The sequence below is a fragment of the Poecilia formosa genome, unplaced genomic scaffold (assembly GCF_000485575.1).
Source record: "Poecilia formosa unplaced genomic scaffold, Poecilia_formosa-5.1.2 Scaffold188, whole genome shotgun sequence".
NCBI classification, from domain to species: domain Eukaryota; kingdom Metazoa; phylum Chordata; class Actinopteri; order Cyprinodontiformes; family Poeciliidae; genus Poecilia; species Poecilia formosa.
Window position 1 is genome coordinate 354,295 of NW_006800127.1, and position 16,983 is coordinate 371,277.

The 16,983-nt window shown below is 38.8% G+C and overlaps 2 protein-coding genes across 5 annotated transcripts in view; both read left to right on the plus strand.

Moving 5' to 3' along the window:
- Nucleotides 1-1,353: 1,353 nt before the first annotated feature.
- Nucleotides 1,354-5,694, plus strand: LOC103147706 (phosphoglycerate mutase 1). The gene is made up of 4 exons (XM_007566176.2): nucleotides 1,354-1,660; nucleotides 2,703-2,977; nucleotides 4,159-4,339; nucleotides 4,522-5,694. Exons 1-4 carry the CDS (start codon nucleotides 1,522-1,524, stop codon nucleotides 4,689-4,691), a joined length of 765 nt encoding a protein of 254 aa, XP_007566238.1. The 5' UTR covers nucleotides 1,354-1,521; the 3' UTR covers nucleotides 4,692-5,694.
- Nucleotides 5,695-6,208: 514 nt separating this feature from the next.
- slf2 (SMC5-SMC6 complex localization factor 2) overlaps nucleotides 6,209-16,983 on the plus strand; it is a 14,662-nt gene continuing 3,887 nt past the window's right edge. The window contains exons 1-13 of one of the 4 annotated variants that reach the window (XM_016678723.1): nucleotides 6,209-6,765; nucleotides 7,135-7,220; nucleotides 9,693-10,309; nucleotides 10,403-10,459; nucleotides 11,592-11,637; nucleotides 13,133-14,478; nucleotides 14,598-14,680; nucleotides 14,778-14,888; nucleotides 14,988-15,155; nucleotides 16,140-16,242; nucleotides 16,321-16,408; nucleotides 16,506-16,647; nucleotides 16,763-16,850. In XM_016678723.1, the coding sequence (XP_016534209.1) occupies nucleotides 9,695-10,309; nucleotides 10,403-10,459; nucleotides 11,592-11,637; nucleotides 13,133-14,478; nucleotides 14,598-14,680; nucleotides 14,778-14,888; nucleotides 14,988-15,155; nucleotides 16,140-16,242; nucleotides 16,321-16,408; nucleotides 16,506-16,647; nucleotides 16,763-16,850 (2,847 nt within the window). In that variant the 5' untranslated portion in view covers nucleotides 6,209-6,765; nucleotides 7,135-7,220; nucleotides 9,693-9,694. The remainder of the gene's footprint in view (nucleotides 6,766-7,134; nucleotides 7,221-9,692; nucleotides 10,310-10,402; nucleotides 10,460-11,591; nucleotides 11,638-13,132; nucleotides 14,479-14,597; nucleotides 14,681-14,777; nucleotides 14,889-14,987; nucleotides 15,156-16,139; nucleotides 16,243-16,320; nucleotides 16,409-16,505; nucleotides 16,648-16,762; nucleotides 16,851-16,983) is intronic. The other 3 variants (XM_016678722.1, XM_016678724.1, XM_007566177.2) reach the window with 3 other exon arrangements.

Consider the following 16,983-nt stretch of genomic DNA (forward strand, 5'->3'; position numbering starts at 1 on the left):
CATTTATATTTTTCCAAACACCAAAATCTGAAAAAATGTTTTTGAAATGTCTTTTATTTGTTAATGTCTTAGGCATGATGAGGATTGTGTCTTAGATATGAGGAGTTTACAATTTTCTCAGTCACTTTGGTGTATTATTGCTTTTATTAGAATAAAATTCTTGTAACTATTAAACCTCAACAACATTTAGCCTTTCATGTACATCAAAGTAGCAGTTTGTATTATTATTATTATTATTTATTAGAATAAAATTCTTGTAACTATTAAACCTCAACAACATTTAGCCTTTCATGTACATCAAAGTAGCAGTTTGTAGTATTATTATTATTATTATTATTATTATTATTATTATTATTATTATTATTATTANTCTTCCAACAAATTAAAAATGTTTTGGATGTTCATCAATTGCTTCCAAACAATTCTCTGGGGTTTCATAAAATCATTTGCCAGTCAAGTCATGTCAGTCAAGATGAACTATACTTATAAATAGTGAATAGTGATTTCCAGTAAAACTAACAGTCCTGATTTTGTTGCTTCTTTCATCTCATATAAAAATGTTGAACTAGTTGTCACAGTTTGTCAATTTTATGCATTTTGTAAATCATACCTGTCTAATATTTACCTGTATATTATAGAGATAAATTGTGCAAATAGCATATAGTACTGCTATAAGCATTTTCAGGTAGTGTCACCAAGATCATACTAGAAGAAAAGCCATTTGACTACCCTGTCCATAAATATTGCGTCAGGACTTTTCATTTTTCGTGACACTGGCACTTTTATTGACATGAATACCTGTTTCTGAGAAATCTGTTTTGAGCATTTGCCATACTTTTTGCATGTCTATCGAAAAGGTTTTGCAGTTTGGTCTCTTTTTTTAGAGAAATGTGCTACATGTTGTGACGTTGTGAATGGTGTGAGAAATGCACCACATCAATTGAAAAAAAAACAACTATAAATACAGACTCGTTTCTTTATTGTTTAAGATCTAACAAGTTAATTAGACATTTTAAAATGTTGAAATTTAGACATTCTTACACTGTCTTAATTACGAAGTGCCATTAACAAGTAAATGTGAACACCTTTCCTTATAATTCTTATTTTACAAACTTTTTCAATATTTTATCAGCACGATTTAGATATAGTTTATATTACTATTTTTCACTGCCAGAATTATTATTTTTAACTTGATTAAATGATTAGATATATAGGTAGACAGACTACAGCAATTTAGAATCATGAAGGTCATATCTGATGACGCCCTCCACTACTATTGGTTGAGAAATAACATTGGCGGATTCTGATTGGATGTAAAAACCAGGAAGTGAGACAGTAACCAATCCCCAGAATAAAAACGTTTGAAAGCAAAGATTTGACCTGTCTGCTTCTTGGAGCTGCAAGCTCTCAGCTCACCATCATCATCATCATCACCATCACCAGCATCAGCTTCAGCTGTTTGAATCAACTTGATAGTTTATATTTATTTTAACAATCGAAGGTTGCAGAGCAGTATTGAACATGGCGGCCTACAAATTAGTGCTGATTCGCCACGGAGAGAGCAACTGGAACCAGGAGAATCGTTTCTGCGGCTGGTTCGATGCAGATTTGAGCGAAACCGGGGAGAAGGAGGCGAAGAGAGGAGGACAGGCTCTTAAAGGTGTGGGGGGTACTGGCGTTTTATAATCGTCTGCGCCAATCCGGCGTGATGTTATTCCAGACATGCAACAGTGAGTTGCATCGTTACAGCTGCATGCATCAGGTCGCAAACCGACACTGAACGAGATTGAAAGAAAGTGCTTTGACGTGGTGCGAGTGTAGTAACATTACACAGGACCATAGCAGGGTTGTTGACATGTTTCTTTTCCAGAACAAGGAGATGACACAAGGTTACTGTTAAATAGTCGGGTATTAGTCGGGAATGACAGTTTCTGCAAATGAAACGTTTTTTTGTTTGTTTGTTTGTTTTTTTTTCTAGCAATAAGACACAGAAATGTTATAAACGAAATCAAGGATCCTGTTGCGTAAATCAAAAATAAATTTTAAGAAAAATCATTTTATGACTCTTCAGTGATAAGAAATAGCATATTCGCAGCCCTAATTTACTGTAATGTCTTCATATTAATATTTTTTTGCGTTTTTCCTTAACAATTGTGCATAAAACATGTTTCAGGTAGCATTCATAGCATTCAGTTGTGCAATTTTATTTATTACACCCTTTCACAATAAATGTCATCTCCAGGCACTACAAAATAGATTCATCCATCAAAGGACTTTTATTTAAAAAAAACAAACAAACAAAACAGAATTGGCAGAGAAAACCATAAATAGTTGTTAACTAGCAAAATCCTGAATAGTGCATTACAAACAATGTAGAATCCAATTGAGTTTGAATTTAATTCACACACATCTAATTAATTCCAACTCCTATCCAAATCATTTAGTAAAATTTATAGATCCAGTTACTTTCAGTCAAAGTTAGTCCTACTTGTGGAATACAATAAATTTCACTGATGATCTATTTCCAACTGTTAAAAAAATAATCTAATGTTGAATTTTGACAGCAGAGATCCTGTATTATGTTTTATGAGTAAAATACAAATTCCAGATTCTGCAAATTGGTTCAAAATGTTGTTATGATGCTAATAAAATAAGTTTATGTTTAACAAAATTGTCTTTGTGTCTCTATCTGCATTTCACAGATGCTGGTTTTGAGTTTGATCTCTGCTACACCTCGGTATTGAAGCGGGCCATCAGGACCTTATGGCTCGTATTAGACGGCATTGATCAAATGTGGGTGCCAGTCCATCGGACCTGGCGGCTCAATGAGCGCCATTATGGAGGTCTAACTGGACTCAACAAAGCTGAGACAGCTGCTAAGCACGGAGAGGCCCAAGTGAAAATCTGGAGGCGCTCATTTGACATCCCTCCTCCTCCCATGGACCCAGACCATGACTACTACACTATCATCAGCAAGGTTTGATATGATTATCTCCAGTGTAAATACACAATCAGTGCTTGCACATTGGAACAAAATGGAGGCATGCCTTGTATATTTTTTCAGCCAGGTCTGAATGATAACTCAGACCTGGCTGCAATATTTAAAGGACAATATTGGGTTTAAGGAATTCCACGTATAATATGGAACGAAACATGATAACCGCTGGGATTCAATTCCCTTTTGTTTGCTTGCAGCACCCTAATGTTATTGCCTAACAGCATGTTTAGTGAGAGTTAATATGTGACTGGCACAACAGAGTACTTCTGGGTTTAAGTTCAAAGTTCAGTTAAGGTGGAAGCCACATGGTCATATCCCGACACGGTTAGGCAGATATAAAGGTGAGGGAACTTGTATCATCGTTACTGGTGCAGCGACTGGTTCAAGAAACATCTTATATGGGGTAAATACAATAAATTACAGTGCATCTGCACTGCATGTTCAGGCTTTAGGCAGAACCTTCCAAACGCATTGATACCCATTTAACTCTTTGGATTTTGTCACAGCTATGAACTTCAATTTATTTCATAGGGTTTTTATGTGATACACCAAAAACCAGCACATAATGATCAATTTTCCTTTTCTTGCTGAAGAAAAGCATTCCCACAGCATGTTGCTACCTCCACCATGCAGCAGGGATGATGTTTTTGGGGGGAAGTTGAGGTTTGCATGCTGGCCAATAAGTTCAACTTTTGCCTTATTAGACCTGAGCATATCTCTCTTTTTTCCTCTATGCATTTTCTGGTCATCTGTAAGCAGTGTTTCTCTTGGGTTTTTGTTATTAATTATTCTTTCCACTCTCCCAATAAAGGGTGTAAAAGTGTACAATTAATAATTGTTCCTATACCTTCTGCTCCTCTGTTGCCTCTATGACTGACGATCTCCTTGTCCAATCTGTCAGTTTTAATTGATGGCCTTGTCTTGGTTTACTTTTCTCTTGTACCTGCCATTTTGAACAACAGATTAAACAAAACATTTCCACAAATTTATTGAATTTACAAACCTGCTTCAGACAGCTTGGTGCAAGTACATATGTAAGTCACTGGTTTGTGCACCATTTGGAAACCCATTCATGTCAAAATGTTAGTAAAAGAGCTCAAAATATCTTTTGTTTCTTCTTTTCTGTCCACCCTTACATTCTGGAGTGGTTTTCTGTGCAGGATCGTCGCTATGCAGACCTAACTGAGGACCAGCTGCCATCCTGCGAGAGCCTGAAGGACACCATTGCACGTGCACTGCCTTTCTGGAACGAGGAGATTGCCCCTCAGATCAAACAGGGGAAACGGGTGCTCATTGCTGCCCATGGAAACAGTTTGAGGGGGATTGTGAAGCACTTGGAGGGTGGGTGCCGATGCACTTGACAATTCACTCTAAAAATATATTCTTGATCACTTAGTGTCAGTTTGTTTTCTTTGAACACACATTTTCAACAAGCAGGATTGGCATGCAAAACGTTTCCTATAAGTCAGTGGAATAACTTAACCAATAATGAGAATTGGATTTCTGTGTGTAACAATCCATAGGAATGTCAGACGAAGCCATCATGGAGCTGAACCTGCCAACTGGCATCCCGATCCTCTATGAGCTCGACAAGAACCTGAAGCCAGTGAAGCCCATGCAGTTTCTGGGAGATGAGGAGACTGTACGCAAAGCCATGGAGGCTGTTGCTGCTCAAGGAAAAGCCAAGAAGTAACGAGAGAAATGAATAAATAAATAACAAGCATAATAGTCTTTAGTGTGAAGTTATAAGTCATCCCTGAAAGCTGACCTCAGATTAATGTGTTTCCCAAATGCTAATATGTTTCAGGTTCTACAGTATGAACAAAATGCTATAGATTGTTCTTCTGGCTTCATGCAGGGCAAGTCACTGATATGGATGGATATATTTCAGAGAAATCGAAACCACAGCTCTCAAGAGATTGAAAAAATTCTAACCTTAAAATAATATTTATTAGGAATTGTCAAAGCTTGTAGTAAAAAGTATTTAATGACTTGAACGAAACTCGAATGTTGCAATAAGCTCGAAGCTCATAAGATTTTAGTTTTGTTTTTGATGCTCAACATGCATAGTATGTTTGCAGAAAGTAAGAACGTACATACATACTCTTTCTATGTTTGCTCTGTGTTTTTAAGTATTCTGTTTTCTGCACCAGGGATAAGGACCAATCTTCCCATGTCCTTGTTTAATCCGTGGGACAAGGTGATTGCATGTGGCATTTTGAATATGTGCTTTTATTTGCTCAGTTTTCAATGTTTACGTCAGGAAAACTATTCATTGGAAACAGTTGTCTAATTTTTCAATCTCTTGAGAGTGGGATGGGACATTTAGAGCAGGTAATTGTTTTTCTTTCACTGCATGTCTTTAGGCTGTGTACCATCTTTATGAATGTTATGTGTTTTTGTCTGTAATGCAGCAACGTTTTTCTTTCTTTGAACATTGACTAATATCTCTTTGTAAGTGTATAAAAAAAGGATCATGCCCTTATTTTGCAAACATTTCACCAATTTTACAGTGCTAAGAACAGACAAAGGGTCTCAAACTAAACTTTTTGTGCAGTTTCACCTTATTTGGTTTGCTGTTGGTTTAATGTGCCTCCCACCATGTCCTACAGTATTGTTGCTTGTTTTAATTTATGCAATGTCTTGTGTGTTACTTAAAAGAATCATTAACTAATAAATCAAAAAGTGTGTGTATGTCTGTGTTGTCTTCCTGCCTCTTTATGGAAAATACTTCTTGGAGATGGTGATTTTAAATGGTAAACATCACCACAGGGATTATGATTGGGTGATGTGGACTTTTGCTTGTTGGCCAAAAAGTTTAACTTTTTATTTCATCTGACCAGAGCATTTGTCCCCTGTGTCCTCTATATGGCTTACCGTGTGGCAGTCTGCAAACAGTACTCTTTGTGGCTTTCTGTCATTAGTTGCTTTCTTCTTTCCACTCTCCCATAAAAACTAGATTTGACCCACCAGTCAGTTTATTTAAATGAAATCTGTTCTACTTTAATCCTCAAAGAAAGTGAAATTCTGGGGTAACAAAACAAGTTTGTTTTTTAAAGAATCAAATATGGATTGCTGCTTGCAGACACAATTTCCACTAGCGAGCTGCATTACAGTGAATTGGAAAGTTGTTATTTTTATTATAAATATTATTTTTCAAAATGAATGGACATTGTAGCGACCTACAGTTGAACACTTCTATGTGTGCGAATATTCCTCTTTCTCATTCCTTCCGCAGTAATTTGATCACTTCGATGATAAAATAGTACATTAACAAATGTTTTAAAAATGTTTTTACCATGGTTCAGGGAAAAACGGTTGTGTTAACGCGGAAGTCCCTCGGAAGTAAAATGCTTGACTTGGACTTCAACTTCCAGAATGCAGTTCGTGTAACAACGACACAGTAGAAAGCGGGACGAAAACTTGTGATGGAGCAGTTGTAGCACTGGAAATCCTCGGTCTTGTCATTTCGGTTATAGGTTGTCATGAACTAATCCCAAGACTCTTACAATGGAGAAGACTTCTGAAAATCAAGGAACTACGCGGTAAAAAAAAAAAAATCCCGTTAACATTGTTGTCACCACATGGTTAAGTTTGTAAGCGCATCAACCGCCGCCTAGCTTAAAATCACTTCCTGGAACGGCGGCTTGCGAGTATTTACTATTATTCGGCTACTGTAAAACGTATGTATCTTTTTCTGTGTACGTATTTAAGACTCTTGCTAGTAGTACACATGCAGGAAGTGGTCGTAGGTCAGTAGAATGATGGTAAGTAAAAGAATAACAAGCATGTTTCTACAAAGTTCTGTGCACCTTCTTTGTTGTTTGCTAGGAGCTAGCTTTGTGCTCGTTTGTCATTAAAACCTGACTATGCTGTGATAACATTTACAAGTTCGTTTAATGTCATTATTGTCAAAGCGTTGAAGCATGTGTTAACGCCTAAGCCCCTTAAATAAGTTCCTTGTGTTTTCATTTACGTAGCAAACTCGGATTGGTAGTCTTTCTCAGTTCAGAGCAGGAGTTTTACTGTCTTTGGTGGAGCGTGAGCTCGGTTTGACATAAACGTGACGCTGTGGCGTCCTGTACTTTTTTGAAAACGGCCTGTTTGAGTTGCATTTCTGTCGTTTTGGTGAACAGACATCCATTCGTGAGCGATCTACGCAGAGTTCTCCTCGTTTGACTTTTTAGAGTACTTGAGGATTACTTCTCCCTGCAGCACAGAGGTGAGTCAGCAGGACACCCACCACATTGCAAAGCTTTGCAGCAAAATACCAGTTCAAGTAACAAAATGACATTTCTGTACTTACGCTTCCAAGACAACGTGTGCATTTTACAAAAGTTGAAAGAATCAGTTTTTCGTTAAAGCTTTTTTTAATGTTTTGTTTAACACCGCTTAATATTGACTAAACAGAGCTGTGAATTTCTTATATGGCAGTTAAGGGGTCTTTTGTTTTTTTTGGGGTTTTTTTTGGTCCAGTCTGCTCTCCTGGCTAATCTTACTGTATTATGTAGGTACATACAAAGTCAATACTTTACTGATCCCAGAAGGAAATTAAATTTTATGTTATTATTGCCCTTTTTGAATATGTATTTATAAAAAAAGAAATTCACTTAACTATGCTGGCCAGTTTTACTCAATTTGAAAGGAGTAGCCACCCATTTCTTACCATTTGCCTACCCTGGGTGATCTAAATCTTTTTCACGCATAACGTTATGATCAGCACAGGCACCTGACTTGTATTCAGTAATTCAGTCCCATATGCAAATAATTGATAGTGTTTTGACACCTTTTCATAAAAGCCTGCATTAACTTCTTCAGTAATTTTTATTTATTAAAATACGTACGTAAGCCTGCCAGCCTTGAGTTGATTGGCAAAGTGGGTCCAAATAAAATGGCTAAACTCTGAAAATATCACACAGTCGCAAAACAATTTATTAAAGCCAATTAGCAAATTGGCTTTAATAAATTTAAAGCCAGTCATTTATCCAATTTGAAAAGAAAAGTAATCTGACATTAAATCCTCCCTGCTGAGGACTAAACCTGAATCACATCCATACCAGATACAATGAAGTTGCTTCTGGGAAAAATAAATAAATAACTGCTGAAAAATTTGTGTATTCAAAATGACTTGCTGAAAACAAAATACTGAAGATGACTGACAACAATACAAATATTCAAAAGAGTTTAGTTCAATTTAGCAAAAACTTGGGCAGTGTTCAGTCTTCTAATCCTACTCATTTTCACAACACTAAGTACTGATACAAAAAAAGTTGAGACTGTTAAAAAAAGCTGATACTCCCTCTAACTTCTCAAGGCCACAGGCCCCAGTTCCTCTGCCTCCTTGCTTGCAGAATGAAACGTTCCCAGGCATTTTTTATTATTTTTTTTTAACACATCAGCTTCTGTGATCTCCATCCTGTTGGAGATCTACAGGCTGGAGTAGATCACCAAAGCGGCCTGAGCGCCGTCTGCTGACCTTATAACCTGGCTTTGCTTCTGCCACATGCACTGTGGTTTGCATCACTGAAATTCATGGCTAAGGATGCGGAAGTGGTTGTGCCAAGTAAATTACCATTTTCAGCAAATTCAGTAGTTTTTTCAATAGTAGTTAATCAGATAAAATCTTAAAGGCATACTAAACAACGAAAGAAAGATGATTTGGATTCGTCTACCACTACTAGTAAAACTCCACAAACAAAACATAACTTAAGGTTTGGTGAATACTGTCCTGTTGTAGGCAATTTTCAATAAGTCCACATGCGCTTGTGTAACTCTTCTTGTTTAGTTGTCGGTCACCTAGTACAATACAGAATTAAAAAAAACTCTTCACAATGTGGCTTTGACTGCAGGCAAGTGGTCCGACAGGCTCCACCAGCGCTCCTCCGAATTCTTTATTTATTTTTTTAATTTTTTTTTTAGATTTGATTGTATAGTTTAAACAATAAATATAACAGTTAACAGATTTCCAAAAACAAAACAAAACATTCTTATTCAATGAATCAATCAAAAATAACTTGCAGCAAAAACAGTAAAATAACAGACAACTGTTGTACCAGTTGACAAGTAAAACATCCACAAAACATTTTATGTATATAAATAAATGTATACTTTGAACCCACCTAGTACAATACAGAATAAAAAAACTCTTCACAATGTGGCTTTGACTGCAGGCAAGTGGTCCGACAGGCTGAAAAATAAAAGACACGGTCAGTGTCGTGACTGAGTGGTCAGCCACGAACACCAACCGGCGCAGCTCCCACTCATAGGGTCACATTTTTCCAGCCCAACCACGAGAAAAACTTTACAAATTATATTTGTTGATGTTAAATATTCTTCTTACAATATTTTGTTAATTGTTGAACTAGAAAAATATGACCCTAAGTAAAAAAAGAAGTGAAGAGCTGCCTGTCTCGCACCTACCTCCACCAGCGCTCCTCAGATTTCTGGTGGGGGAAGCCGCGAGAGTGCCTGACGGACCCGTTGCATGCAGTCACCAATCACACCACTAGGTAGCTCCTAACAAATGCACTGATCAAAAATCTCACAAACACATACAACCCTACAATCATTTTGATCAAAACTCACACAGACACACACAAGCTTTTCTCTCTCTGTTACACTTGTGTGTTTGTTTCTCAGAAATGCGGCAACAGTTGATCTCGTTGAACGAAAATATCTTTTTCTCTGTTTGCAGTGATGGATCCTGCTCTCCAGCAACACTCGCTTTCACATTTCGCGTCTTTTCCCCAAGAGACTCCAATCAGACCATCTCAAGTCCCAAACTTGCTTTCTCATCCGGCACCCAGGAGAGTTTTGCCTCTCCAGACTCCGGAGGAATGCAACATGAACAAGTTGAGCCCAAAGTGGCATCCAGCAGGAATGATATATCCGGCAGCTCTCATTTCAAGTAGTTCCACGAACATCGTTTCCCCTGTGAACTCTTTGTTAAAGGACAGACTTGGTCCTCTGAAGCCATTTCCTCCACCTCATGGCCATGTTCTGAGCAGCCCGGTTAATGTTACCACTTCAGCAAGGGAAAATCTGGGTCCTCAGCACACCATGATACGGTTGGACTCAGGATATTTCACCTCACCTCAAGTTGTTTCAGCCAGCCAAACTAAGACTCACATTTCAGCTGAGAGAACCTTTATCCCCACTATATTTAATTCTCCATCTCCTCAGTCTGGGAAGAATATAAGCAACCCCCTCCCTTCCTGCCTCTCCAGACGGGATCAAGGAACTGAATCCAAGATCCCGTTCTCTAACTCAGGAAAAAACAAGGATGTGTCACAAAGAGAAGACCTACGTAAGGTAATTCTTTCTCTCTTTTAACATGGCGTTTCTGTGGCATTAAAGCAGAAATTAATGCAACATGTTTATGACTCTTCACACTTATTCTGCCAGGCTCTGCTCAGCAAACTAAGAGATTTCCTACACAATGTTCATCTGTACAAATCTTGTGTGAGTGTTCGCTCTGAGGCAGTCAGAAAGTTTCCACGCATCCTCGTACAGACTCGAAGGGATTTCTTCCTGGTGTCGAGCAAACGGCTGTGAGAGAGCTACCAGAGACCAGCAGAGAATGCCAAACTATTAGTTGTAGCTTACCCTTCAGACACAGCGTTGTAGCTCCTGGACTATTAAAAAGCCTTTTTATTGGCTGTATGTATTGACAGAATTGTATTTTGCTTCCCCAATTTAAAGCATAGACAAGGACTGGTTACCTATTTCGTAAGGTGAAAAAAAAAAAAAAGAAGTTTAATCTTCTCCCTCATACCGTTTCTATAATTTTAAAATGGCTTTTAATGAGAGAAGGTACAACAATCCTTTAAGTTGTCTCCAGCCATACGGAGCATATTCTCCTCCATCTGTTGCTGAGCACTGCCAGTCAGCTGGCGGCAAAATTTCTACAAATGAGCAAATTTCTGGTTGAGGGGAATACACAGACAGTTGTGATGTAAAAACTAAGGTAGCATCACCCATCATTCTTAGTGAGGCAGCTCTGTTTTCAAACCACTGAATAAGACCACCATGTTTGTTAAGCTAACAGATAACCCGACCTTATAATCAACTGATATTTAACAACACCAGAACTTCTGCTAAATTTAAGAAAAATTCTTTATTACAAGTACACACATAAAAACAATAAACAGATGTTTTTGATATAAGCATTGCTAGTTTTAAATCCAGGTTTAACAACTGACACAGTATGACATTGATCTTGGGAATCAGGTGGTGATTTTTGGGAACTCATCATTTATCCCTGTAATGATCATCGTATTAGATTTATAGCGTTCAAAGTTGAGCATTAGACTGACAAGAACAGTTATTAACATTGACTCTCCAAATCTGTATAAATAAACAAATGAATTCATTAATCAAATCAGAATAGCACCATGCGGATCATAAGGAATTACTCTAAATTCTTTTGCCATTAGTCATTATGAGATAATGTAATAATAACTCAGTGATTCAGTTGATTAGCCCATTAGCTGACATGTATTTTAATAGATTGTATTAACTTTTTTTTCTGTTTTTGTTTGTTTGTATGTTGTTTTTTTATGTTGTTTTTTTCGTTTTTGCTTTACTGTTTTAGAGCCACCAACATGAACAGACGTGTTCAAGAGAAAGCATTATTCCAGGTAATATTTTTACTAACAGTTGCGGGTTTTACTTTCATAATATTTGGGGGGGAGGAGGGAAAGAGAAATTGTGACAATTACAATTATGTATTAACTTGTTCAGTCTCAACTTTTTAGTAATTGAGGACTTTGATTATGGCTTGTAGCAAATGAAAGCACAAAATAAAGTTTCCAAGAAAATTAGAGTAGTACACATTAGTTTTTTTCTGTAAGCTGAGGTAGAAAAAAGAACACAGCTTTGTTTAGCACACCTGTTGCTAAAAACAGAAACGCATCTACCAGCTATGTACCGCCACGATGCGCTCCGCCACCCATTTGTTGCGACTGGGATGATGTGAAATTTATTTTGCGGTTACTCGGTAAAGCTACGCATCCAAAGCACAGCCGCCCGCAGTGTTCAGTCCATCCGCTCACATAGGCCTAAATAATCCCGTCGTGCTCGTCACTGCCGTTCGCTCTGAAGCATCAGCTCCGAGCGGAGAAAAGCTGCCATCATTTTAAGGATGTTTATTGGTTCCCCGAAAAAAACGACAAAAACCCCGGACATTAGCATCAATCAATAAAATCCTCCCAGACCGAACTTGAAAAATTCCAACACTTATAAGCTTCCGTCAACAACTCAGGCGGAAGTGAGAGCGCTGTGCAACGCAAATAATAACCCAGTCTGAACATGGTGCATTAAATAATAAAGCATAGCTTAATGAAGCTTCGACGCAAATACATTTTCCTCGAGGAATTTAATAATCGAGGTACTCGAATCACTCTACGAATTGTTTCAGCCATAAAGACAAGCATCGGTGTAGATTTTGCTAGTTTTTATGTTTTACAACATAGCGACTCCACAGGTTAAGTGGTTCATCACGCTTATTTCAGTTTGAATCGAAAGCGCTCGCAGACTGCAGCTCTGTCACGTTCGACTTTCAAATCTGCGCTTCCCCGGTTCGCTCCTCCTCACCAAGCTTTATGCTACGCACTGTGGTAAGAGACTAGGAGCCCGGCGGCTGGTAACTAGGATAAGGTCACACGGCGACGGCGGGAGACACCACTGCTCCGTCTCCATTTATTTCTATGGAGTTTGCGCGGTGAGGCGACAGACGTTCGCACTCACCCGACGAGCAAACAGGTCATTCGTTCATGCGAAATTTTGAGCGCATGTACGCAGACGTGCACACGCGGGCTAGCGACGCTACACAAGAAAGTTGAAAATTGTTCAACTTTTGTCGTTTTCGCCATCTGTCCGTGTATTTGGTTCGACCCGAGTGGAAGAAACTTTAGCTGTGTGTTTAGCCGTTACCAAGGAAACGAGAGAGAGGAGGAGGAGTAACTGGAGGTACCAGAGTTAAGCTTTTTGTCATCCAGTCTCTTTGGTAGAAAGAGAAACAAAACGAAAACAAACAAGCAATATTGTCGCCCTCGTTTTATTATTGTATTATTAAGATGCCCCCTATAAGCATTACTGAATTTAATTGAAAGGAAACTTTCTTTCTGTTTATAGTGATGGATCTGAATAGCACATCCCAAAAGAGACGCAGGGAGGGGGAGCCTTGCTTTAAGAACACCAAGAAACCTTGTCACAAAGGAATAAACCATGGAACAGCAGAGACAAACGGACTTACTCCTGGCACCTCACCAAGATCTTCACTGGACCATCAGCCATCACCAAAAAGCTCCTCTGTCTTTGAGTCGTCGCATGAAACGACAAACAGACTTCTGAAGTCTGAGCCGGCATGCTCAGCGTTGTCATCCACACCCAAACCATCGCGGTTAGACTTAGTTTGTCCAAAGAAAACACCATCTACAGGGGCAAAGAAAGGCTTTATTACCACTGAGAATAATATAGTGAAGTTAAGATTGACTTCAACTCTGAGTGAAGGGAGTCCAAAGAATCAAAATGAGGAAAACCAAAAAAAGAACAAATCAAGTTCTTCTAAAGTTCATCATAAGGAGTGCAGCAAACCTCCACATGTTGGTTCGGTTTGTAGCAACTCCAACTCTGGCTGTAGTGTACCAGTTAAGACAGAAAGCAAAAAAATAGAGGGCATCTCTTCAAAACCAGCATCTAAGCCTAGTTTAAGTTCTTTGAGTTGTAGCACACAAGAACGCAGTAAAGCTAGTCGTGTACGAAAACCAACGGTTGTTTTTGACGACATAGATCAGCTCTTCACCCCTGACCCCAACGTTTATGTTGTCAGGCCTGCATGTAAGGCTCCAAAGTGTAGGATTGAAGAACAAACGATAAAGTCACCCACTTCAAAGAAAGGTTGCAGCTGCAGTCCAACAGTTACGCCCATATCTCCTCCTGCCACACAACCTCTACATGCAGCCTCCTCACCAGCCTCTAACATGACTGTCTTTTTGCCAACTGTGACTTTGGAGCGACTAAAACTGGAAGAATCTCAACTTTGTCCTAAAGATGGAGGCATCAGACACGGTCCTGTCAATTCTTCAAGAAGTCAATCTAAGGATGAGAGTTTTAAACCTCAGCACAACCTCTCATTGAAACCTAAAACCAGTGAGGGTTTGCGTTGCTCGGAGACGGACACAGCAGCCTCTGTGCAAGAGACTTCCCCTCCATGCACAAAGCCCCCACCAGTAGAGGAGGAGGACAGTGATGGGAGTAAGGGGGGGAAAGAAGAAGACTCTATTGACGTTGAACTAGACCTTGGCCTGAGCATTTCATATGACATAGATCCAAGCCAGAGCTCCGACAGCAGCGAGGAGGAGCCGCTAATCTCCTTCCAGGAGATGATGGAGCGCGTTGCGAAGCCTCCAGACACGCCGCAGAAAGAAGCCATCTCGGAGCCGAGCACGCCAGGATGTCGTAGCTCTCAGTCAAAAACGGTAAGCTCCTCCCTAATTTGTGTTGTTTGCACATAGGTTAAACATGCAACATGATCAAATTTGTTTAAAAGTTGGTTTTGATGGGGGCTGGGGGGTTTGTCTCCCTTTACTTCACTTAGCGTCTGCCGTCATCCTCCACAAAGCCAGGAGTCTACAAGAACAACCTGGACCAGATGCTGAAAGAGATAAACAGCACCAAGAAGTACATAATCCAGAAAAACAAAAATACTTATTGGTTTTTGTCTCATGTCTCTGGACCATATTCAATTTATTTTCTCTTTTGTTTAAATGTTTACCAGAGCAAAGGAGATTGAAGCACAACTTCTCTCTGCCTGCAACGAAGACCTCCTGAGGTTAGCGGAGTATGAGGCGGCAGAGGAGAACCAAGAGGAGATTGCCAATGAACACCAGTACGCGAAACAGAAGCATGTTGGCAGTAATTCTCTGGGCTTGCTGGGACAAACATGATTTTAATGTAAACTAAAACTGATTTATAATTTGTTCTCCAGGGAATTTCTGCAGCACTTCTCATTGATGTCTGCTGCAATCAGAGAAATCCCACCAGGGGAGATAGTTTTTAACTTGGAAAGGTTCGGCCAGATCTTTCACCAGGATTCACTGCAGCTCAGGCAGTGCCACGTCAGTCCCCAAGGGGCCTCTCAGAAGACACTTATTTGGTAAGGCGTACTTGTGTCTGTTTGTTTATACACGTGGAGTAACTTTACAACACTTAGTGCTTTTGCAATAGAAGCTGTGTTTAAATGTGTGCCCTAAAACACCAGTGTAGGCAATTTAACTGTTTTACTAGAGTATTCTGCTTGCTCTTTATCAAACATAGTTGCTGTGGTTTTTCTCTGACTTTTGCTTACAAATTGGTTACTGGCTTTGAAAAAAAACAACAACAAAAAAACAAGTTTTGTCCTTTTCTTTAAGCGTAAGAAAATAAGTATATGTAGAACTCAAATTTGCTTTTGTAAAAAGATAAATCCAAAGTACCGTGCAAAAATATTAAGACATATTAAACGTACTATTTTCTGATGTTACAATGCATAGTAGTAGGGAAGGGAAGAGAAAAAAAAAAAACATTTATTGGAGATAAAAAAAAAAGGATCAAAAAAGCGTGGCTTGCATTTCCTCTCAGCTCAGTGTACTTTTGTATCTTGTTTGTAATGCCATGAAGAGACATGGAGAAATTAGACCCTCTCCATCAAATCTAGCTGAGGTTGAGTAATTTTCTATATGGTGGGCAAAAGTTTGTCTTTACATGTGCACAGCCAGGAGAAACACTCACAAAAAGACTTGTAGCTGTAATTGCAACAAAAGATGTCACAGCGAAGTGAGCTGTCTCAATATAGATTATTTTTCTAAAAAAATTATTAAAACAACGATGAAGTGGATTGTAGTGACAACAGATCAGATCACCAAAGTGCTCTAACCTGTGAATCATTTAACTTTCCTCTATTTTCAGAAAGTCCATTTAGAGAGGCCACAGGAAGTTCCTCGGCATGCGTAATTTCCTTGTTTATGCTTGAACCTTGTGCAACTTCCTGTACTGGAGCTTGTATTCAACAATGTACCCTCTGTTGGTTGTTGGCAAACTAATGGTGTTGAACCAACGTAAAGCTTCATCTTGTTTGTTTATGTCTCCTGTCTCATTGCAGGTCCAGTCCTGCTCAGTTGAGACTGCACTTGATTGTTGGTCTGTTTGAAGAAGCTTACTGTAACTCACCTTGTCCAGCTCAGGTTACCCGCTTTCTTTTCAAGGTACGCCCAACACACTCTACAGTAGCTGTGTCATAGAAACTTAGAAACTGTTTTTAAACCTTTACCTGTTCTTCATAGATGATGTCGGTTCATAGTGAAAGGATCATATCTAATAAGATCCTACAAGCCCTGTGTGACATCGCCTGTTCTGCTGCTTATCAGATAGGTTAGCATCTCCCCTCATTGGCTTCTAATTTTTTATTTTTTTTTTTACAGAGGGAAAAGTACTGATGTTTTTTTGTTTTTTTTTCTGTCTGTATTAGTGAACAATGACAACCAGAAGTTTGAAGTTTGGGTTCCCAGTTTGGCCGATGTGACGCTGGTCTTTATGAACATGGGTGCTGCATTTGTGACACTCTTCCCCTTTGAGAGTCTGCAGCCATCATTCACAGAGGGAGATTTGCTGTGAGTGACTGCTCTGCGAATCAGTCACGTTGCAGCTTTGCATTTAGTAATAAGACATGAAATAACAAAGTCACTTTATTTGAAATGACAAGGATTTTTTTTTTTCTTTGTTTAGAGAGGACGTCTATATCAAAAGTGAGTCTCCTTCTAACAACAATGAAGAGATCAGTTTCCCTGAACATAACTGCACAAACATCTTAAAGGTGAGCAATTAGGAAGTTTTAATTTGTTACACGTACGATTGACCTTTATTCAGTAAAGGTTTTTCTTGAATATAAGTGTTATTAACAAAATAAAAGTCTTGTTTACCCCGCTTTAATCGAACTCTGACTTGTT